The sequence below is a fragment of the Ranitomeya imitator genome, chromosome 9 (assembly GCF_032444005.1).
Source record: "Ranitomeya imitator isolate aRanImi1 chromosome 9, aRanImi1.pri, whole genome shotgun sequence".
Lineage (NCBI taxonomy): Eukaryota > Metazoa > Chordata > Amphibia > Anura > Dendrobatidae > Ranitomeya > Ranitomeya imitator.
The window spans coordinates 118,783,553-118,809,088 of NC_091290.1; the positions used below are offsets into that span (position 1 = coordinate 118,783,553).

At 41.8% G+C, this 25,536-nt stretch overlaps 1 protein-coding gene across 2 annotated transcripts in view; it reads left to right on the top strand.

The window, feature by feature from the left end:
- The window catches only part of LOC138648771 (5-hydroxytryptamine receptor 3A-like), a 31,785-nt gene extending 6,496 nt beyond the window's left edge, over positions 1 to 25,289 (top strand). The window contains exons 3-9 of one of the 2 annotated variants that reach the window (XM_069738656.1): positions 1,781 to 1,825; positions 10,981 to 11,090; positions 14,146 to 14,318; positions 22,051 to 22,211; positions 23,385 to 23,592; positions 24,351 to 24,557; positions 24,628 to 25,289. In XM_069738656.1, coding sequence (XP_069594757.1) covers positions 1,781 to 1,825; positions 10,981 to 11,090; positions 14,146 to 14,318; positions 22,051 to 22,211; positions 23,385 to 23,592; positions 24,351 to 24,557; positions 24,628 to 24,899 — 1,176 coding nt within the window. In that variant the 3' untranslated portion in view covers positions 24,900 to 25,289. The remainder of the gene's footprint in view (positions 1 to 1,780; positions 1,826 to 10,980; positions 11,091 to 14,145; positions 14,319 to 22,050; positions 22,212 to 23,384; positions 23,593 to 24,350; positions 24,558 to 24,627) is intronic. The other variant, XM_069738657.1, reaches the window with a different exon arrangement.
- Positions 25,290 to 25,536: the final 247 nt, after the last annotated feature.

Here is a 25,536-nt window from a genome sequence, read left to right on the forward strand (position 1 = left end):
AAAAAACTATGCACACATATACCCTTGATATCACAAAATCCTGATAAATTTTTAGAATTTGATTAGAGAATAGAGCTATGTTTCGTTTGAATTGTTGATAAAGAAATAAAAATATGTCAAAGATGTGAAAAACATTTTTAAAAAGACTCAAACTGGTATTTAAAGAAAAAACAAGAAATATTACTCTTAAAATCCTATTCTGAAGCAAACCTGGACCCAACTGATCTCAACTTTCTAGTCCATGGCCTTCTTCAACCAATTGATATACCGTACTCAATGGGGACCTGTCATAACCAATATTTTGTGGGAATTAGAAAGTGATGGATAGGGAGCAGCGCAGAATCTGTGAGGGTAACTGTCACTTTTTTTTTTTTATACCAGTTGGAACTCTTCTATAATTGTCTAATGGGTACTTCAGTCTGTCTGTAATGGAAATCCCACATGGCTGATTGGTCGTGGCCGCCATGCCGTGACCAATCAGCGACGGGCACAGTCCAGCCGAGAATTAGTCCCTCCCTACTTCCATCCAGTCAGTGCCCAGGGCCCGCTCCATACTCCCCTCTAGTCAGCGCTGACACAGGGTTAATGGCAGCGTTAACAGACCGCATTATGCCGCGGGTAACGCACTCCGTTAACGCTGCTATTAAACCTGTGTGACTAACGTTTTACTATTGATGCTGCCTATTCAGCATCAATAGTAAAAAGATATAATGTTAAAAATAATAAAAAAACGAAAAACCTGCTATTCTCACATTCCGTCGTCCGCCGATGCGCACGCGGCTGCCGCCAGCTTCCGTTCCCAGAGATGCATTGCGAAATTACCCAGAAGATTTAGCGGTCTCGTGAGACTGCTAAGTCATCTGGGTAATTTCGCAATGCATCGTTGGGAACGGAAGCTGGCGGCAGCAGCACGCACATCGGGACAGCTTCGCTGGACGCCGGCGGGTGAGTATATAACTATTTTTTATTTTTTTTATTTTTTTTTACAGGGATATGGTGCCCACACTGCTATATACTACGTTGGCTGGGTTATATACTGCGTAGCTGCTATATACTACGTGGCCAGTGTTATATACTATGTGGGCTGTTATATACTGCTTGGGCTGTGCTATATATTACGTGGGCTGTGTTATATACTGCGTGGGCTGTATTATATACTGCGTGGGCAGTGTTATATACTGCGCGGCCTGTGTTATGTACTGTATGGGCTGTGTTATATACTGCATGGGCTGTGTAATATACTGCGTGGGCTGTGTAATATACTGCGTGGCTGTTATATACTGCATGTCTGCTATATACTACAAGGCTCCTATATACTACGTGGCCTGTGCTATATACTATGTGGCTGCTATATACATACATGCATACATATTCTAGAATACCTGATGCGTTCGAATCGGGCCACCATCTAGTTTAATAATAATGTACAATTTTCCAACAGTCTACACTAGTAACACAGAGCATTACCACATAGGGAAGCAGTAATATGCAAATATATTCCAGAAAGACTGGTATCCTTGAACACTTCCTTCTCGCCTATGCCAACTTACAATGCTGAAAATCAAAAATCCTGCCACACTTTAGTTACTAACCTAATACAAAAAATGAAAATAGTGATATCTGTACATTACAAGACACATTTGCACCACTGTTATACCATGATATTTTCTGTTTTTTTAATTACCCAATTATGTCTGTGCATATTTCCATCTGTTAATATTCAACTGTATATTAATAAATAAAAAGTAATAATTTCAATTCACATTGATTCTGCTTCTAGGACACAAGTTTGCAGTCTTTAACTACCTTGTTGTGGTTCAACATGGTAAGAGATATAGATTTCTAAATATAAGTAATATGAATATGTTTTCAAGTTCCTGACAAGGACAATTATTTTAATTTTCACCAGTATCAATTTATGAAGTAATAACTCTGGAACACTTCAATGTATCCCAGTGATGCTGAGAATATTTTTTGTGACATATTGTACTTCGTAATATTGGTAACATTTGTTTGATATGCCTTGTTTTTATTTGTGAAAATATTAAAAATGTGGTGAAAATTTTGACATTTTGGAAATTTTGAAAGCTTATTTTTTTTGTTCTTAAACCGGAATTCAAACAAAATAGTAAATGAATGACATTTACTACATATCTACTTTCCATCAACGCAATTTTTGAAACATACCTTTTAGTTCTTAGGAAGTTAGAAGGGTTAAAAGTTGATCAGTAATTTCTAATTTTTCCAACAAAATTTTCAAAAAAACATTTTTTAGGGAGCACATCACACTTGAGGTGACTTTGATGGGCCTATATGACATACAGTGCCCAAAAGTGACACCATTCTAAAAACTGCCCCACAGAAGCTGCTCAAAACCACACACAATAAATTTTTTTAACCCTTTAGGTGCTTCACAGGAATTAAAGGAATATAGAATGAATAAATTAACATTTCAATTTTTTTACACAAAAATGTTACTTTAGCCATAAGTTTTCCATTTTTAAAAGGGTAACAGTAGAAAATGAGCTATATAATTTGTTGTGCAATTTCTTCTGAATACGCCAATACCCAATACGTGGTGGAAAACTACTGTTTAAGTGCACAGCAGGGCTCAGAAGGGAATTAGCGCCACTTGAATTTTGGAGCTCAAAATTGTGTGGAATAGACAGTGAACGCCATGTCGTGTTTTGAGAGCCACTGATGTGCTCAAACTGTGGAAACCTTCCCAAGTGACTATTTTGGAAACCAGACACCTATTTATTAAGATGTGTGGTGAGCACCTTGAACTCCTAGGTGCTACACAGAATTTTATAATATTGAGAAATAAATATACAAAATCAAATTTTTCTAGCAAAAAATGTACTTTTAGCCCCATATTTTTTATTTTCACAAGGGTAATAGGAGCAAAATGGACTGTAGAATTTGTTGTGAAATTTCTCATGAGTACACAGATACTCCATATGTGGTCAAAAACTACTTTTGAGGCACATTGCAAAACTCAGAATTGAAGAAGCAACCTACTGGAGTTCAGATTTTGATGAAATAGTTTGAGGGTGTCATCTTACATTGGCAGAGCCCCTGAGGCCCCAAAGCAGCAGAACCCCCCATAAGTGACCCCATTTTACATTTTACACCCTACCAATGAGGTGCAGTGAGTGTGTTGATACCACATATGCCTCACAGAATTTTATATCATTGGGAAGTGATTTAAGAATAATTAAATTTTTACCATTAAAATGTTATTTTAGCTGCAAATTTTAATTTTTATATTGGCTAATAGGAAAAAGTGGGCCTTACAATTTGTTGTGCAATTTCACCTGAGTGCAAAAATATCCTACATGTAATCAGGAACTACTTTTCAGGCAAAGCGAAAAACTCAAAAGGGAAGGAGCGCCATATTATAGTCTAGATTTTATTATTATGATTTGCAAGTGCCATGACCCACTGGAAGAGCCCTAGGAGTGCTAGAACAGCAGAACCCCCTATAAGTGACCCCATTTTACAAACTAAAGGGTCCAGTGATCATATTGACACCATGGGTGTGTCAAAGCATTTTATACCATTGGGCAGTGAGGAAAAAAATTACATTTTACCACAAAAAAATAGTTTTAGCCCCAGAATTTACATTTTTACACAGGGAAATGGTGAAACATGGCACCATGATTTGTCACACATTTTCTGCTGAACGTGGCAATAACCCATATGTGCTGTTCAGTAATGCTTAGCCAGATGGTGAGACTCAGGAGCGAATGAGGCTTTTTGCCTTCTTGAGCACAGATTTTCGAAGAACAGTTTGCAGACTCCATATACTGTACAGAGCCCCTAAGTGCTAGAACAGCAAGAGACCCCATTTTGGAAATGATACCCCTTTGGAAATTTATTTACAGGTGCAGGGTTGATTCGACTCCATAAGTGTTTTCCAGAAACAAGCAGTAGTGGCTGTTGCTGAGTGAAAATTGCAAATCTTCTATTGTAGTACATGTACATTTTAGTCACTAGTTCGTTGTAGTGCCCAGCTTGTGCTCCTGGAGATATGCAACCACAAATTACGCAGGCTCTCATCACAACAGAAATGCCAAACATGTGGACGCTAAATGTGCCTTTGGCACACTGGGGCTCAGAAAGGAGGGGGCATTTGGATTCGGGAGTGCACAATTTGCTAAATTTATTTTTGGGGTAGAGGAGGCATTTAGCTTTTTAAGAGCCTTTGTACTATCAATAATGTGGAAGGTCCCTATATTTCCAGTGACAAATGATGGACCTGAGTCAGGACTTTTTTTTTTTTTGTGGATAGATTTGAGGCTTTTGTTGGGAACATTTTACATAACATTTTGGATCACATTTATCCTGCACTCTACGTTGAGCACTTACTTTGGGGTTTCTATATAAATCCCCAAGTGATTTGCTTCAGATGAAGCCACCAATGGATCCAATCACTATAATGAGGCAGCAGAGATACTCTGAACGCCATCTGACCTCTATGGGACTTTAATTTTTAACACTTTGATCACAGGTATAATGCATTGCAATGCTTTATACCTGTCAGTGTTACACTGATAGAAGCATCTTAGCATGGTCTAACAGCATTTCTGTAGCCTTGTGTCCCGGATGTCATCATGACGACATCAGGTCACCATGGCAACGATCAGGCCCTCGCAATGATTAAAATGATTTCCAAGGTGAAGAAATCTGTCTTGTGGTTCTTGTGTAATCAGTGTTAGAAGTTTTCAGTTAATAATATGCCGGTGCTACGGGGCGGGACTGTAGGCAGAGTATTATCCTCCTGCTTTAGGTCAGAGAAACCACGAAGAGACTTGCCCACATGTCACCCCAAAACACAAACAAACATGCGACCTGTGGGCAAGTCTCTCCTTGGTTTATCTGGCTTAGAGCAGGGTAGAGCAGGAAGATAAGACCCTGCCTACAATCCTGCCCCAGATCACTGGAATATCATTAGCTGCAAACTTCTAACACTGATTACACAGCAACCACAAGAAGAATTTCAGCACCAGGTATCATGTTAATCAGTATAATGGTACCAACCTGACAATACGTACGCTACTCACCTGGTAGCAGTGTTTTTTCAGGAGCCATGACAGCACAACGAGAGAGGGGATCCGCCCTTCAGGGACAGGAAACCTCAGACATAAAAGGGCGGCACCTCACTCACCCGCCAGTTGGTTTACAGAGTATGAAAGGACCTTCTAGGTTAGTAGCACATAAACAATATTAATATATGGTACAATTCACCCAGTGAATAAACTTAGGAATTTTCTAAAGGAAGTGTTGAACCCATAAACAAAGAGGGTAGGGAATATAAGGGTGCTGTCATGGCTCCTGAAAAAACACTGCTACCAGGTGAGTAGCGTACGTATTTATTCAGTCGCCATGACAGCACAACGAGAGACTTTCAGAGAAGTAAAAAGGTGACTAGGGAGGGATAATAGCTTCCAGCACCCTTCTCCCAAACGTGAGGTCGGGGGAGCCACCTAGATCTAATCTATAGTGTCTAAGAAAGGTGGATGGAGAAGACCATGTGGCCGCCTTACAGATGTCCTCAATCGATACTTCTGCTCTCTCAGCCCAGGATGTGGCTACCGCACGAGTGGAGTGAGCCTTTATACCTTCTGGAATCTCCACGCCACCTGCGGTATAAGCAAGAGATATCGCCTCCCTAATCCATCTGGCTAGGGTATTTTTTGACACTCTAAGTCCCTTCCTAACCCCCTGGTAGGATAAAAATAATGCGTGGTCTTTTTTCCAGGTGTCTGTTACTGAAATGTATTTAAGAAGGCACCTACGTACGTCCAAACAATGAAATCTCTGCTCCTTATTGTTAGAGGGATTAGGACAAAATGAAGGTAGGATCACCTCCTGGGATCTATGAAATTTTGAGGCAACCTTTGGAAGATAAAGAGGGTCAGGCCTCATCACCACTCTATCTTCCAAAAATTGCATATATGGACGTTGCCTGGATAATGCCTGAAGATCACTAACCCTTCTTGCCGATGTAAGAGCAACTAAGAGGGCTGTTTTGACCGACAGGATCTTGATCGGGACAGAGTCAATAGGCTCGAACGGAGCTTGTGTTAGAGCTGAGAGCACAAGATTTAGGTCCCATGGAACTATTCTCTGTTTAACAACCGGCCTGGATCTGGTGACCGCTTTGAAAAACCTTGTTATCCAGTGATTACTGGCTATGTTGGAATTATATAGTGCCCCTAGAGCTGAAACCTGAACTCTAAGGGTGCTGGTGGCTAAGCCTAACTCTAGGCCCTTCTGTAAAAATTCTAGGATCTGAGCAATATCAGGTTTTTGATCGATTTGTGCTCCTGAACTTGATAGGAACTTCCTCCATACCCTAACATAAATGCTAGTCGTGGAGGCTTTCCTACTTTTAAGTAGAGTATTTACAAGATTCTGGGAGAATCCCTTTCCTTTCAGAAGTGACCTCTCAAGTTCCACGCTGTCAGGTGCAAGTTGGTTACTCGTGGATGGAAGACTGGACCCTGGGAAAGGAGGTCCGGTATTTCTGGGAGGATCCATGGTTGGGAAATGGACATGCTTCTCAACCATGGGAACCAAGACCTTCTGGGCCAGAATGGGGCTATTAAAACCACTCGGGCTCAGTCTTCGCGAATTTTCCTCAGAACTATAGGAATGAGATTCAGAGGAGGGAAAGCGTAGGCGAGATTGAAATTCCAGGGGATCAGAAGAGCGTCGACTGCGTACGGGTTGTCCCTTGGGTCTAGGGAACAGAATTGATGGAGTTTCTTGTTTCCTCGACTGGCAAACAGATCTATCTCTGGACATCCCCACAACCGCACGATCTGATTGAAGACAGCCGGTTTTAGAGACCAGTCCCCTTGTGTGAGCTCGTTGCGGCTTAAGTAATCGGCCATGGTATTTAGATTTCCCTTTATATGAAGGGCCGTAAGGGAGAGCAGGTGATTTTCGGCCATCTGAAAGATATGATTTGTAACGTTCATTAATGACCTAGACCGTGTACCTCCTTGGTGGTTCACATAAGCAACGGTCACCTGGTTGTCAGAGAGTATCCTAACATGTCTACCCTGCAGAGGTATAAGGAACCTATCTAAGGCGCGTTCCACCGCCATCAATTCCTTCAGATTGGAGGACGTGTCTCGCTCAGAATGGGACCACAGACCCTGAATGCAATTGCCCTCCCAGTGTGCTCCCCACCCCGTGGGGCTAGCATCCGTTGTTATTACCCGTGATATATGATATGTCCAAGGTACCCCTTTACGCAGATTAGGGATGTGTGTCCACCACCTTAGTGAACCCGTGGCCTCTACAGATAGGGAAAATTTTTTGTCAAGGTTAGCGCCCAGACGCCGAAAATTATGCAGAACATCCCATTGCAGAGCCCTGGAGTGAAACTGTGCCCACATCACCGCCGGAAAACAAGAAGTAAGTGAACCTAAGAGTGACATAGCACTTCTTAGGGAAACTACGGGATTACTAATTGCCCTGGAGGCCAGCCGGTGAATAGTATCAACTTTTGAGTCTGGCAGGCGACATTCCTGCTGGGCTGAATCCACAGTAAGACCCAAGAACTGCTGTGATGTTGAGGGCTGAAGACGCGACTTTTTGAGATTGATAATCCATCCTAAGTTGTGTAACGCCGCCATCACTTTCCCCAACTGTTCTTTACAGTGTACCTCTGAGCGCCCAACGATCAATAAATCATCCAGATAGGGAATTATTAGTATATTTTGCTCATGAAGGTGTGCCATAACCTCCACCATAATCTTAGTGAACACCCGAGGTGCGACTGCAACACCAAAGGGGAGTGCCCGATATTGAAAGTGCTCCACTGTGCCGGCAAGAGAAATCGCCACCCTGAGAAAGCGCTGATGAGTTGCATGTATCGGGACATGATAATAGGCGTCTTTCAGATCTAAGACAACCATGAAGCAATTGTGAAAAAGAAGCTTTATTGCCGACTTCACAGATTCCATTTTAAAGGATGGGACCAGCAGGAATACATTCAGGCCCTTCAGATTGATGATGGTACGATAAGATCCATCTGGCTTCTTTACCAGGAATAAAGGGGAGTAAAACCCCGTACCTTGTTCCTCCGTAGGTACTTTAACGAGAACCCCCTTTTTTTGGAGATCTCGAACCTCTGACTCCAACGCCAACTGTTCTGCGGGAGAAGAACGGATAGGAGTTAATTTGAATTTTTCCAGGGGGGTATGGTGGAATTGGAACTTTAGCCCCTCTTTAATGATACTGAGTATCCATGGACTATTGGTGATTTTTACCCAGGCTGGGTAGAAGGCCAAAAGCCTACCGCCCACCTGGGCCGCCAGTCATTGATGCTTTTTAGAGTCTCTAGAAGAGTTAAACATGTAACCTCTACCTCTTCCCCTGTAAGAGTTGTATCTGGTCGATTCTCTATTTGAATCCCTGTCCGATCTTCGGCGATATGGCCCTCCTCTATTATAGTCCCGTCTATAGAAGGGTCTTGCTAGGAGAGGGAATCGCTTCTTACTGTCACCTGCTTTTTCTAGAAGCTCATCCAGCACTGGGCCAAACAAATGAACCCCCTCACAGGGGATGCCACATAGTTTTGATCTGGCCTGCAAGTCTCCTGGCCAGCATTTTATCCAAAGAGCCCTACGGGCCGCATTGGACAGTGCTGATGACCTTGCCGCTAGCCTAACAGAATCGGCTGACGCATCCGCAAGGAAGGCTGCTGCATCCTGAATCATAGACATAGATGATAGGATCTCACTCCTAGGAACCTTATCCTTGAGCTGGTTTTCTAGATTACCCAGCCATACCATCAACGACCGGGCAGTGCAGGTGGCCGCAATCGCTGGTCTCAGGGAACCCGCTGATGTTTCCCAAGCTCCTTTAAGGAATACCTCAGCTTTCCTATCAAGCGGGTCTTTTAGGCTCCCCAGATCCTCAAACGGAAGAGACGTCTTTTTACATGCTTTAGCCACCGCCGCATCCAGTTTCGGGACCTTGTCCCAGGGGGAAGAAGCTTCTTCCTCAAAGGGATATCTTCTTTTGAACGCTGGTGGGAGAGACCCCTTCCTTTCGGGTTTTTTCCATTCTCTCGTAATCAGAGACTTAACTTTATCAACTACGGGAAATACTCTTCTGGATTTGCGATCTATGCCTTTAAACATTATATCCTGGATGGAACATTCCGCCTGGGTCTCCTCAATGCCCATAGTGCTATTGACAGCTTTGACTAAGCGGTTAACCCTGTCCAGTGATAGACAGGTTCGACTAGATTCCACGTCCTCTGATGATGATGACGGATGAGAATCCGAACTCACACCACCCGTGTCTGAATCCACATCCGAGGCTGGGGATAATATCTCCTTCCTCTTTTTTGAAACTGTCTTCTGAGACCTTATGGAATCTCTGACCTCCTGTCTAACCAGATCCCTAAGAGTAGACGTAAGGTCAGGGGTCTCGTCCTCAATTAATTGTTGAATGCAGATGCTGCACAATTTCTTTTTATGTCCATCCGGAAGAGGTTCCGTACAGATGGCACACTCTCTATGTTTGGATTTGGACACAGATTTCCTCCCCTAATAAGGAGAGAGGGAATACAAGGAGGGACAGCTATCAGAAATGTACTTTCACGAAGCTCACTTACCCATCCCTGCAGTGAATGGTACCGTGATCGGGGGGTCCTTCTTAGCCGGAGATTTCTTACGGCCAGAGGACTTAGTTGACTTCTGAGTTTCTTTGGCTCTACCAGCGCGACTACTGCCACTAGACCGCCGCTGGGAGCTGCTCAAAGGTTGTTCAGGTAACTGCTGCTGCTCACCGCCCAGCTGCGGTGTTCCTTCCAGAGACTCCATTCCAAGATGGTGGACAGGAACAATGTTGAGGCCTCAGTGCAGCGTTTAAATCCATCCCCCTGGGTACCACCCCCGGATGGGGGGTCAGCAGGGACATCCCTCGGTGCACCGCTAATTGGTACTGCCTCCGCTAGCGCCCGTAGAGCGCCAGACTCCCTGAGGCCAAAATCCCCCCCTGCGACGCCGGGCGCCGCCATTAGCCAGGATAAGACGCTACCGCGCATGCGCGGCCGCGTCATCGCCCCGCGCCGCACCCGCGTCATCAGGACACGCCCCTTCCGGACGCGGCCGCGGCGCTGAGAGCAGACGCGCCGAGCAAGGACGGCAGCGCTCACCTAGCCACCGCAGACCCCAGCAGCAGCGGCGGACCGACCCCAGGAGCTCCGGCAGATGCGCACCATTGGGCCTCACGTACCAGGTGAACAGCGGCACCACAGAAGTCAAGCCCCCCGCTTAGGGCTGCTTCCTCCTGCTGTCACCTACACAGACAGTCCCCCTGCCGTGTGGTGCTTCCATCCCCCTGATCAGGCCGAGGTAGGGGACCCCCGCTACCTGCATCGGCCTGTCAGGAGTGGGATAGCTTCTATCTTCAACCCTCTTCTCTGGGCCTGTCTGAAGAGGTTCCACTGTCAGGGACAGGAAACCAACTGGCGGGTGAGTGAGGTGCCGCCCTTTTATGTCTGAGGTTTCCTGTCCCTGAAGGGCGGATCCCCTCTCTCGTTGTGCTGTCATGGCGACTGAATAAATGCCTGTAGTTTACTTAGCAAAATCCTGCTGACAAGTTCACTTTAAGTCATCCAATGATAGATCTTCTTTACACCACATATGCATAGTGATTTCTTTTTACAAAAAGAGCAGCTATGGCAGAATGGAAAATATGATTGTGGGTACTTTTTGTTTTTGTTCTTTTTTTAACATAGCGTATAACTAAAAAAAACTCAAAGTTAAATTAGTTGGGGCAAATCTGTGACTAAAATTGCAAAATAAATCCCCTTTTGCATTTTCCAGATTACTGTCTTCTCTAAATATTTATTTATGGCCGTTAATATTAATGAAAGAAAAGCATAGGTACTGTGAACATAGGAAGATGAAATGTACAATGTAACCTAAAACGAATTTTATGCTGCAGAAATGGATAAATGAATTCATAGAATGGGATCCAGACCGGTTTTGTTCCATTAACAAAATATTATTGTCAAAAGAAACACTTTGGAAGCCAGACCTGTATATCTATGAACGGTAAGTCTAAAATATACAATGTTTTTATAAGGCAAAGGTTGTCACTATAACAATTTCTACCTAAAGAATGCATGTGTCTAAGCAAATACAGATGAAAGTGAGTGATATGGGTTAGGATGGCATCAAAGAAAAAAAATTGTAGAGCAGAGAGATTAAACCAATTAAGAAAAAGGTCCAGATTCCAATGAAGGCTTACATTTATTGAAAAATGTTTAAAATAATAAAGTATCCATGACAACAGCAACGCGTTTCGAACACTGGCAATGTTCTTTGTCAGAGCTGTATTAATGATCGTGCAACAATTTATACAAAAAGACTCAGAAGTACTGTAAATGTCAGTCAAATGTTTGAATATACATATTTTTTTAGATTCCAAGAAGTGCAGCCAACATATGACTTATTGCAAAAGCAAATTGGCATAATTCTTAGTTACCTGTACAAATTTGCAAATTCTACAACAATTTTCCCTATATCTGAAAAAGCCCTTACAATTTAGTCAAGTGTGTTGGTCAGATTTGATGCTGAGGAGAAGGAATGATAAGATATTTCCAAGGGTTTTTGCTCTTTTTGTCACCACCGAACATCCACAGCTCAAAATCTGAGAAAAAATAAAGTCGTCTTTAAGTGAAGGCAGATATTTTAATATTATCCTTTTAATATAATTGAACTGAAGACTATACTGTATAGACAGAACAGGCTTATCACCCAATTAAGTAATTCTGAGCATTTTTCTGTCCCACAACATTTCTGGCCCTATTCAGAACCCAAGATGAGTAACCTCTCTTCCTCATCTTCCTATCACATTCAACAAGATCCCCCTTCTAAGTTGCATGCATCACTGCAAATACGTTTTATATGAGTAAACTCACCCACCGGTACTGATTCAGTAGGCTGCTTTGGATGGCCACTGGCTGCATGCAAGATAGTATTTCCTGAGAGATGCTTAGCAAAAGTAGAAGTCACAATGTCATTGCCCAAACTCTCTAATCTAAGATCCTGGAAAGAAACACCGGAATTATGAAAAAAGGGAAATAACAAACCATACGGATTGCTGTTGATGTAAGAGATAAAATCAGGTATGGGAGACACATCGCCACTCCAAATGAAGAGGAGGTCATCAATGTATCTACCATACCAAAATAAACTGGAAACAAAATGGTTATACAGAACATATAACCAATTCAATTCCCCAAAAAGACATCACCAGGTTGGCTAAAGACAATGAAAATTTTGCACCCATCAATACTCCCCTAGATTGAAGAAAAAAATCATTCCCAAACATAAAAAAATAATTGTGGGTCATGAGAAAATGCACAGCCCATGTAATATAAGTGCAGAGGTCAACAGAATACTCACTGTAACAAAATAAATTAAATCTCAGTGCTTCCATGGCCACCTCATGAGGTATACAGGTGTAAAGCGAGATCACATCACAGCTTAGCCATGAGTAACTGAGATCCCAGGAAATTTGTGATGGAAATCCTTTAGGAAACTAGAAGTTCTCTGGACCAAGGGCCGCAATAGAGAATCAAACCACTCACCTACACGTTTGGTTACCAAACCAATTCCAGAGACATTCGGCCTGATTGAGGGAGGATTTAGTGCTTAATGTGTCTTGGGAAGGCCGTACATAAAAGACTATTTAGGCTGCTCTACAATTAAATATTCTTTCTGATGCTTTGTCAAAACCCCCAAAGCAAGACCATCATTTATGATGGAATGCGTCTCTTTGGTGTATACCGGCAATGGATTAGACAATAGCTTTTTATAGGTGGTTGCATCAGGCACTAAAATCCACATTTGCGAATTAAACACATCAAGATCCATGACAACTACCAAGCCACCTTTATCCAACATTTTTACCATGTTGTCCACGTTCTTTAACTCCTCTAAGGCTAAAAATTCAAGCCAAGAGAAATTAGCTTGCCTGCGAGTAATGGTTGCAGATGAATGTAAATCTCTCAGTTCACGTTGCACCATTTCTTGGAACTGCTCCATAAATGCTGTTCTCGACTGAATTGGATAAAATTATGGATTGGGCGTCTTATACGCCATGGCCTGGTTCACATGAGGCATGTTAGTTTCCTCATCCGCATGTAATTCCTGCAAATTTAGTACTGACATCTGCTCTATAAAATTCAGTGTTCGATATTCATTTTGCTCAGATTGAGCGGAGTTATCTACTTCACCAACCACATTTTCAGTGAAAAAATGTCTTTTCACAGTAAGATTTCTAATGAACCTATTTATATCGATGAGTGCCAAATAAATCGAAAGTCCTTTCCGGTACAAAATTAAGCACATAGCTAAGGACACAAATTTGTGTACTGGACAAAACCTGTTTAGATAAATTCAGAACATTTGAAGACTGTGGTGTATTTAAAACTTCCTCCTGCGTCGAGATGACATGCTCACAATATTTTCGGTGTTTTCATCCACTACGTTTTCTGTGTGTTTTGGGCTTTTTTTGCTTTGCGAAAATAGGAAAAATCCTGACATGAATTGGTGGAGTCTAATTTATTGGCGTTGCTGTCTGAGAGCTAAGGGTCTGAAGAGCTGAAGCTCATATGTATATATGGAGACCCTCTTTCACGTGAACTAGTGCGCGTTAACATACATTTAGGAGATCTGGGGAATTTATCCCACCTACCCCATTCTTACGCTTGAGGCCAATTATATATGAAGCATCATATGGGGCCAATTACATATGGAGCCCATTCTGTTTGGAGCAATATATGGGGCCTATCATATGCACGGTGCCCTTTTCTACTGTATGACAAGAAGATGCGCAAGACTCTCCTTCCTCGAGGAACTGTATTATTAGCAAATGGATAAAGGGGTAATTTGCTCGACAGTCCTAAAAAGGATATGAAAATAGAAATAAACACTATGTTCTGTACTGGGTGGCAAAACACAAAACACTTACAGTATGAGGGTCTAATTGTTATCGCTGCTATGGGACCCCTTTTTCTATGTACAAGACTGTAATTGCACTTATATGAACTCATAATTTAAGATTGTTGGTAAAATGTTATCTTTGTCTTGTATTATTCAGGATAGAAGATGAAGATAATTCTCCTGTAGTGCCCTTCTATTCCCTTAAGTACAATGGAGAAATTAAAGTCTCGTTTCCACTGAGAATTGTTAGTTCCTGTAACCTAAATGTCTACAAGTTTCCGTTTGACATCCAGAGGTGTAATCTGACATTTGGTTCATATATTCACTCAGGCATGTGTAGATAGGACTGAAGTGTGTGTATATATATATATATATATATATATATATATATATATATATATATATATATATATATATATATATATATATATATATATATATATATATATATATATATATATATATATATATATAGCGCATCGTGATTACTCGCTAATCCCACCCCCTGCACAGAAGCTCTGCCCCCACCCCATCAACACACATAATCCTGCCCCTCACCCCATTACCACACACAATCCCACCCCCCACCCCATTGCCACCCACAATCCCGCCCCCCCACCCCATTGCCACCCTCAATCCCGCCCCCCACCCCATTGCCACACACAATCCCGCCCCCCCACCCCATTGCCACACATAATCCCGCCCCCCACCCCATTACCACACACAATCCCGCTCCCCACCCCATTACCACACACAATCCCGCCCCCCACCCCATTACCACACACAATCCCGCCCCCCACCCCATCACCACACCCAATCTCGCCCCCCACCACATCACCACACCCAATCCTGCCCCCCACATCACCACACACAATCCCGCCCCCCACCCCATCATCACACACAATCCCATCCCCCACCACATTACCACACGTAATCCCGCCCCCAACACATTACCACATGTAATCCCACCCCCCAACACATCACCACACGTAATCTTGCCCCCCACCCCATTACCACACATAATCCCACCCCCACATCACCACACATAATCCCACCCACCACATTACCACACATAATCCTGCCCCCCACCACATTACCACATGTAACCCCACCCCCCAACACATCACCACACATAATCCCGCCCACCACATTACCACACATAATCCGGCCCCCCCACATTACCACACATAATCCCACCCCCCACATTACCACACGAGGCTCCGTCCCCACACATTACCACACGAGGCCCGGTCCCCCAACTTAACCACACGAGGCTCCGTCCCCACACATTACCACACGAGGCTCCGTCCCCACACATTACCACACGAGGCTCCGTCCCCACACATTACCACAAGAGGATCCGTCCTCACACATTACCACACGAGGCTCCATCCCCACGCATTACCACACGAGGCTCCGTCCCCACACATTACCACACGTTAATTTACCACCTGCGTAAGCGCTATTGAATTTTGTCATTATTTATTTTAGTTTAATCACTAGCAGCATTAATTAGATAGCAATGAGCGTGCCGAGCGTTAGCTGGAAACACCTAGTATATATATATATATATATATATATATATAATGTCCAGACAAAATGTGAACTGTAGGTGGCATTAAGACATGCCAGGGTCTCCCTCTGAGTGGAGACTGCATTGTTCACCAAGGAAAGCTGAGCAGTCTGTGTGTTGAAGCTGCAGAGAAACATGTGGAGGCAGCAGCCGGTTCAGTGTAAACTGTGCACGGAGATGAACACTTCTGTTTGGCGTTGAAAGCTGCTGAAACTCAGGCTCAACAGGATGCTGAGATATGGTAGGATCGCACTTCCTCTGTGTTTAAAGTATTGCTCCAAGAGAAAGGATTATAATTTGTTCGCATGAGTCCGCACTGACATACAGTGGGGCAAAAAAGTATTTAGTCAGTCAGCAATAGTGCAAGTTCCACCACTTAAAAAGATGAGAGGCGTCTGTAATTTACATCATAGGTAGACCTCAACTATGGGAGACAAACTGAGAAAAAAAAAATCCAGAAAATCACATTGTCTGTTTTTTTATCATTTTTTTTGCATATTATGGTGGAAAATAAGTATTTGGTCAGAAACAAACAATCAAGATTTCTGGCTCTCACAGACCTGTAACTTCTTCTTTAAGAGTCTCCTCTTTCCTCCACTCATTACCTGTAGTAATGGCACCTGTTTAAACTTGTTATCAGTATAAAAAGACACCTGTGCACACCCTCAAACAGTCTGACTCCAAACTCCACTATGGTGAAGACCAAAGAGCTGTCAAAGGACACCAGAAACAAAATTGTAGCCCTGCACCAGGCTGGGAAGACTGAATCTGCAATAGCCAACCAGCTTGGAGTGAAGAAATCAACAGTGGGAGCAATAATTAGAAAATGGAAGACATACAAGACCACTGATAATCTCCCTCGATCTGGGGCTCCACGCAAAATCCCAGCCTGTGGGGTCAGAATGATCACAAGAACGGTGAGCAAAAATCCCAGAACCACGCGGGGGGACCTAGTGAATGAACTGCAGAGACCTGGGACCAATGTAACAAGGCCTACCATAAGTAACACACTACGCCACCATGGACTCAGATCCTGCAGTGCCAGACGTGTCCCACTGCTTAAGCCAGTACATGTCCGGGCCCGTCTGTTGTTTGCTAGAGAGCATTTGGATGATCCAGAGGAGTTTTGGGAGAATGTCCTATGGTCTGATGAAACCAAACTGGAACTGTTTGGTAGAAACACAACTTGTCGTGTTTGGAGGAAAAAGAATACTGAGTTGCATCCATCAAACACCATACCTACTGTAAAGCATGGTGGTGGAAACATCATGCTTTGGGGCTGTTTCTCTGCAAAGGGGCCAGGACGACTGATCCGGGTACATGAAAGAATGAATGGGGCCATGTATCGTGAGATTTTGAGTGCAAACCTCCTTCCATCAGCAAGGGCATTGAAGATGAAACGTGGATGGGTCTTTCAACATGACAATGATCCAAAGCACACCGCCAGGGCAATGAAGGAGTGGCTTCGTAAGAAGCATTTCAAGGTCCTGGAGTGGCCTAGCCAGTCTCCAGATCTCAACCCTATAGAAAACCTTTGGAGGGAGTTGAAAGTCTGTGTTGCCAAGCGAAAAGCCAAAAACATCACTGCTCTAGAGGAGATCTGCATGGAGGAATGGGCCAACATACCAACAACAATGTGTGGCAACCTTGTGAAGACTTACAGAAAACGTTTGACCTCTGTCATTGCCAACAAAGGATATATTACAAAGTATTGAGATGAAATTTTGTTTCTGACCAAATACTTATTTTCCACCATAATATGCAAATAAAATGTTAAAAAAACAGACAATGTGATTTTCTGGATTTTTTTTCTCAGTTTGTCTCCCATAGTTGAGGTCTACCTATGATGTAAATTACAGACGCCTCTCATCTTTTTAAGTGGTGGAACTTGCACTATTGCTGACTGACTAAATACTTTTTTGCCCCACTGTATGTGCCTGCTAAATGAACTGTTGGTTTGCTGTGACACCTTTGCTCCCTGAAGAGGATGTTTTAGGTTTTGAATTCCCTGGAGATTTATGAAAGCAATAAAACTGCACTTTTGGACCAAACCGCATTGCCTGTGTGAATGCTACCAAATGCCTACCTGAGATTGTGAATCACTACAATATTATATATATATATATATACAGTGGGGCAAAAAAGTATTTAGTCAGTCAGCAATAGTGCAAGTTCCACCACTTAAAAAGATGAGAGGCGTCTGTAATTTACATCATAGGTAGACCTCAACTATGGGAGACAAACTGAGAAAAAAAAATCCAGAATATCACATTGTCTGTTTTTTTAACATTTTTTTTGCATATTATGGTGGAAAATAAGTATTTGGTCAGAAACAAACAATCAAGATTTCTGGCTCTCACAGACCTGTAACTTCTTCTTTAAGAGTCTCCTCTTTCCTCCACTCATTACCTGTAGTAATGGCACCTGTTTAAACTTGTTATCAGTATAAAAAGACACCTGTGCACACCCTCAAACAGTCTGACTCCAAACTCCACTATGGTGAAGACCAAAGAGCTGTCAAAGGACACCAGAAACAAAATTGTAGCCCTGCACCAGGCTGGGAAGACTGAATCTGCAATAGCCAACCAGCTTGGAGTGAAGAAATCAACAGTGGGAGCAATAATTAGAAAATGGAAGACATACAAGACCACTGATAATCTCCCTCCATCTGGGGCTCCACGCAAAATCCCACCCCGTAGGGTCAGAATGATCACAAGAACGGTGAGCAAAAATCCCAGAACCATGCGGGGGGACCTAGTGAATGAACTGCAGAGAGCTGGGACCAATGTAACAAGGCCTACCATAAGTAACACACTACGCCACCATGGACTCAGATCCTGCAGTGCCAGACGTGTCCCACTGCTTAAGCCAGTACATGTCCGGGCCCATCTGAAGTTTGCTAGAGAGCATTTGGATGATCCAGAGGAGTTTTGGGAGAATGTCCTATGGTCTGATGAAACCAAACTGGAACTGTTTGGTAGAAACACAACTTGTCGTGTTTGGAGGAAAAAGAATACTGAGTTGCATCCATCAAACACCATACCTACTGTAAAGCATGGTGGTGGAAACATCATGCTTTGGGGCTGTTTCTCTGCAAAGGGGCCAGGACGACTGATCCGGGTACATGAAAGAATGAATGGGGCCATGTATTGTGAGATTTTGAGTGCAAACCTCCTTCCATCAGCAAGGGCATTGAAGATGAAACGTGGCTGGGTCTTTCAACATGACAATGATCCAAAGCACACCGCCAGGGCAACGAAGGAGTGGCTTCGTAAGAAGCATTTCAAGGTCCTGGAGTGGCCTAGCCAGTCTCCAGATCTCAACCCTATAGAAAACCTTTGGAGGGAGTTGAAAGTCCGTGTTGCCAAGCGAAAAGCCAAAAACATCACTGCTCTAGAGGAGATCTGCATGGAGGAATGGGCCAACATACCAACAACAGTGTGTGCTAACCTGGTGAAGACTTACAGAAAACGTTTATCCTCTGTCATTGCCAACAAAGGATATATTACAAAGTATTGAAATGAAATTTTGTTTCTGACCAAATACTTATTTTCCACCATAATATGCAAATAAAATGTTAAAAAAACAGACAATGTGATTTTCTGGATTTTTTTTTCTCAGTTTGTCTCCCATAGTTGAGGTCTACCTATGATGTAAATTACAGACACCTCTCATCTTTTTAAGTGGTGGAACTTGCACTATTGCTGACTGACTAAATACTTTTTTGCCCCACTGTATATATATATATATATATATATATATATATATATATATATATAATGCAACGGATGGGGCACCCCTGGTTAAAATGCCTGTAATTGTGAACAATTAAGTAAGTTGAAGAGTAAATTATCTCTAAAAGGCCTAAAGTTAACGATGACGCATTTCCTTTGCATATTTGGGAGTTTTTTACATTTTAAAAATTACAAAAAAGAAAATGGGTAAATGCAAAAATTTGGGCACATTGCATGGTTAGTACCATGTAGCACACCCTTTTTGCAAGTATCACAAGTTGCAAATGCTTTTCTTAGCCAGCCAAGAGTTTTTCAATTCTTCTTCGCGGAATTTTCATCCATTCTTCCTTGGAAAATTATTCCAGTTCTGTGAGATTCCTGGGTCGTCTTACATGCACTGCTATTTTGAGGTCTAGCCACAGGTTGTCAATGATTTTGAGATCAGCGGACTGTAAGGGCCATTGTAAAACCTTCAGCTTGCATCTTTTGAAGTTGTCTATTGTGGATTTTTACTTGTGTTTAGAATCATTATCCATTTGTAGAAGCCATCCTCTTTTCAACTTCAGCTTTTTTACAAATGGTGTTATGTTTGCATCAAGAATTTGTTCACATTTCATTGAATCCATTCTTCTCTCTACTCATGAAATGTTCTCTGTGCCATTGGCTGCAACACAACCCCAAAGCATGATTGATACAACCCCATGCTTAATGATTGTCAAGATGTCCTTTTCCTGAAATTCTGCACCCTTTTTTCTCCACACTTACTTGATTATTATGGCCAAAGAATTTTATTTTAACCTCATCGGTCCACAGTACTTGTTTTCAAAATGTATCAGGCTTGTTTAGATGTTCTTTTTCATACTTCGGACACTGAATTTAATGCTTAAACGCAGGACAGGCTTTCTTTTGATGAGTCTTCCATGAAGGCCATATTTGTGCAGGTGTCTCTGAACAGTAAAGCAATGTATCACAACTCTAGAGTCTGCTAAATCTTTCTGAAGGCCTTGTGCAGTCAAGAAGGGGTTCTGATTTGCCTCTCTAGCAATCGTACAAGTAGCTCTTACTGAAATTTTGCTTGATCTTCCAGACTTTATGTTGACCCCCACTGTTCCTGTTAACTGCCATTTCTTATTCACAATTTGAACTGAGGAAAGGACTTCTTGAAAACGCTTTGCTATCTTCTTATACCCTTCTCCTGCTTGGTGAGCGTCCAGCATTTTCATTTTCAGAGTGCTAGGCAACTGCTTAGAAGAACCCATGGCTGCAGTTTTTTGGCATAAGGTTAGAGGAGACTGGATTTTTATAAAGCTGGGAAATTTGCATCATCTGGCCTTCACGATAGTGAACAAGCCATATCCTAACAGGCTAATTACGGTTTTTAAACCTTGGTCATTATCTGAGCACACAAATCTCCAAGGGCACCTAAACGTTTGCATTGATCCATTTTCCTTTTTGCAATTTTTAATTTTATATTCAATCATGTGGACATTATAAAGAGTATCCTCAACTTGGGTCCCCTCTATAAACCAGAATCAACAACCCTTTGGTAAATTCAAACCTGCCTTATGTTACATGTATAACCTATGATCTTAATGGCCACCAGTCAGCATTACATTTGCCCTCCCCATGGTCCAATGGCTGCCTGACTTCAGCTTTCTCCTACATAATCAGCTGTTTTCGATGCTGGTCATAGTATTATATGATAGTCTTAAGCTCCTGGATGTTAAAGGGAACTTGCCAACAGGTTCTCCCAATATAAACTGCGGTCACCACCTTTACTGCCTCTTTTACAACAGTCTAACAAGCTGCATATAAGTCCAACATGTCCTTTCCATAGCCAAAAAAATACCTTTTATTGTTCCCCCATATGGCGCAGTCCCGTTAGATGGGCATCACTGGCCTTACTTTATTGCCTTCTCTCCAAATGGCCATCCTCTTTCCCTGCTTCTTGTGGTTGGTGCATCCTATGTCATACACACAGTGTCCCCAGTATCGCTCCTGCCCAGGCATACTTCACTGCCTAGATAAGAGTAAAGTACTGTATTGCACATGCCCCTGCTTTACTTCCAGATCAGTAGTGCTTTTTGGCCAGTGACTCCCATCTTATTGGACAGCGCCTTAGGGGGGATAATAAAGGGTATTTTGGGGGCTAAGCAGAGGGCGTGTGAAATTTATATACAGCTTGCTTGACTGCTGCAAAAGTGGCAATAAAGGTGGTGGACATAGTTTATACTGGGAAAACCCAGTGACAGGTTCCCTTTAAACAATGATATACAACATCCTAAGGTTGCTATGTGTAAGCCAAAACGAGGAGTAAAACCTACTAGGAGAAAAAACATACTTACTAAAATTGGTGGCATTAGCATAAGGATGTTTAAGCCCCACCTCGGAACTCTCCCACCAGCACAGGAATGCCCACACCTAAGCAAGACCTTTTGGGATCATCCTAGTTATGGAAGCCCTGCTCTCTTCAGAACTATACCACCCAAAATTTGACAGGATTCTATTAAAAAGAAAATCACGACAGTCCTGGAAAGTTCAGGACTGTTAACAGCAAACTAAAATCGGAACATTCGTTTTTCTTTGTTTTGGACCAACTCTTGTTTTTTTGTTTGCACATATTGAATCAAAATATTGTGACGTGAATGTGGCCCGACTCGTCTCATACAAATTTTGATTGACACAATTCTTCTCTATTGGCAATCAAAGCTGGGAACGCTACGAGTATTTTGACAACCTTATTTCTACTTTACAGTTCAAGATATCATCATGGTAACGAATGCAAGTGCCACGGAGGTGTTCAACGCTTCACTTAAACTCTTTGTTAGCAAAGGTGACTGGGGCCTTAAAAATATCATAGTGAGACCTAGAACTGTGGTCAGTGGGAATGTCAAATACAGTGCAATTTACTATGAGGTAAGAGACAGAGTAACTGAATCATTTTAATGGGCAATCTTGCATTTTTGTTTTTTATTCTTTGCTGCTGGGGTTAATGGGAAAAATTAGAAGGGAAGTGCCGGGTACAACCAGAACACCAGCACTGACTTTGAAGGTGACTCAGCCGCCTATTTTGCATATTACTATTTTTTACTATTTTATATTTAAATAATTGTTTTTAGGGGAAGGGTAAATATTTGTTAAATAAAAACAATATTGATTCTGCAATAAACTTTAAATTAAAGTTAGTAGGTACCACCCTCCAGCAGCAGTAGCATCTAATGTAGGTATTATAGACTACAAATCCATATCTGCTGACAAGCAATACACATAGAGAGAAAATGGCACTACTACAGCTTTGGTAGTGGTCCTGCCTGAGGAAAGGATGGTAATCCTGAAATATTTATAGTGGAAGCCTCAGCAAGGGCATAATAAGCGTAATTAGTCTTGCTTGAAAAATTAGCAAATTAATCACATACAGTTCCTCTTCCATACCCTAAAAACAGTACATATCCAGTCACTACATATATCGTTGTCCCTGATAAAGACCACCTATGGGTCGAAACGTTGGACTTTATCTATTCTTTAACTTTGGTGATGAATCAAATAAAATTTGTTAATTTTTCAAACAAGACTAAATATTCTTATTTGTGTTGGTGCTGAGGTTTCTGTTATAAATGTTGACAGGCAATAGTACCTATTATTCTAAAGCTACATTCACACATACTGTATGTGTCTATGGAATGAAGAGTTTCTTTTTTTCATGTGAGTCCGTATTACCTCCATGTTGCATCCAAGATACATCCATTCTTATTCTCGTCTGTTTTAAAAACCGAAGGAGGTAGACTGTGAACTTTCAGAAATCCATTGGATCAGTGAAAAAACAGATAAAACACATCTGTTAACTGAACCAATAGACTTTAATGGCTGACTCTAATCCGCAAAATGGCATAAGTTTCACAGATCGGATACACAATTTCAAAAATTGATCTGTATATAGATCAATGAATTTATATGGGTCCATGTGCTGTCCGAAAAAAAAATGGACAACACTCGGGTTGCATAACACGGATATGTATAAGTACTTTATTGCAAACAGAAAAGTTGTGGTCATATTTCTCCTGTAATAATTTATATTTTTCCTTTTTGTAGATAACTCTACAACGAATGGCTATATTTTACATCATCACACTTATTGTCCCAGCATACGTCTTAGTTATTTTGGATATTTTCAGTATGTTCATACCAATGGAGTCTGCTGAAAGACTTGGCTTTAAAATAACCCTTGTGTTGGGTTTCTCTGTGCTGCTTTTAATTCTAAACACCATGCTCCCAAACTCTGATGTGCTTCCAGTGTTAGGTATGTTGTCCTCTAACTACATATTTGACAACTCAGAAGGGTCAACCACTTCGTCTTCAAATGGCAGAGTCCCTAGTCTTACCCACCCTCATCATAGAGCATGATGGGCTACCCAAGCTCCGTCGACCCTGGTATCTGCCAAGGCTTACATTTGGGGTGCTTACACAATTTCTTTTATGAAAACTTTCTTTTTATTGCATGGAGATCTTCCTTCTCCTAGGAATGATGTAAGATAGCATTACTGGAAGGAGATGTGACCATCATCATTGTTTAATTAGTATTGATCTATCCACTCTATATAAATGTTGACGTTTCGGCCCAAGTCAGGCCTTCATCAGAAATGGTCTTCAGTTTCTGGTGTCGACATTAACAAATTAGGTACAACTGAGCAGTGGAATATTTATGAGAAGGATATCACAGCGCTGGGGTCAATGCACAACAGTGCAGGAGATAATTGCGCATTATCCCCCGCACTGTTGGGCACTGATCCCAGCACTGTGATATCCTTCTCATAAATATTGCACTGCTCAGTTGTACCTGATTTGTTAATGTCACCACTAGAAACTGAAGCCAATTTGTGATGAAGGCCTGACTTGGGCCGAAATGTCAACATTTATAAACAGTGGATAGATCAATACTAATAAAATCTTTAGATGCACCAAATTTATCAAACATCATGCAACACTTTCATAAATTTGGAGCAAATAATGGCAACACAGCCACAAGCAAAACTTGTGATATTTTTTACTCTCGGACAGGTCTCTTCTGCTGTCTGTGCATGGCGGTCATGATGATCAGCATACTTGGATGCATTGCTGTCTCCTACATGTTAATGATATCTGAATCTCAACCAACCGTCCCTTTGTGGGTAAAATCCTGGATCTTGAGATACCTGGCACATGTCCTTTTCTTTAGAAGTCAGTCCTTTTTGAAATATGGGATCGCCCCTCCAGAAGTAGAAACATGTAAGTAGATGTAGGTTGGGGAACAGGAGGCATGATACAATACTTATGGAATCCAATCATTTCTTCCTAGATGTTAACAACAGGGCGCTGGAAGAACAAGTCCTGGAAACTAAAAGGAAGCCTGAAAGAGACAAGGAAGATAGTATGGAGGTGCAGATGTTGAAGATGCTTCTGCTACAAGTCAAGAAGATCCACAAGAACATTGTAGATTCTGAAGCCATGAATGAGGTCAAGACAGAATGGCATGCCGCAGCCATCGTAGTCGACCGGCTCATCCTTATAATATATCTCTGTATTGTAGTCATTTTATTTATTTATGTGATCATAATCTGGTACACATAGGTACACTATAGTACCAGAAACAGGTTTTGTGTATTTAATGTGTTGAAAAACTTTAAATTTTTCTATTGGAGAGGATGGAAAAAATATATTCTGCCATTTTTTTGTTTTTATTTTTTCATTAATGCTTTTCATTATGTTATGTAAATAATATGATTATGGTGATACATGTAATTTTTTTGTGTGTTTAGCTACTTTTTCACAATTACAAAAACTATAAAATGATTTGCGCCACCTTTCTATATTTTTAAGTTGTTTGTTGTTGTTTTTACATTTTAACCCCTTCACCCCGAAGCCTGTTTTCACCTAAGTGACAGGGCCAATTTTTACAATTCTGACCATTGTCACTTTATGAGGTAATAACTCTGAAACGCTTCAACGGATCCTGACGATTCTGACATTGTTTTCTCATGACATTGTACTTCATGATAGTGGTAAAATTTATTTGATATTATTTTCGTTTATTTGTGAAAAAAATGGAAATTTGGCAAAAATTTTGAAAATTTTGCAATTTTCAAACTTTGAATTTTTATACCCTTGCATTAGAGACTCATATCGCACAAATTAGTTAATAAATAACATTTCCCACATGTCTACTTTACATCAGCAACATTTTGGAACCAATTTTTTTTTCGTTAGG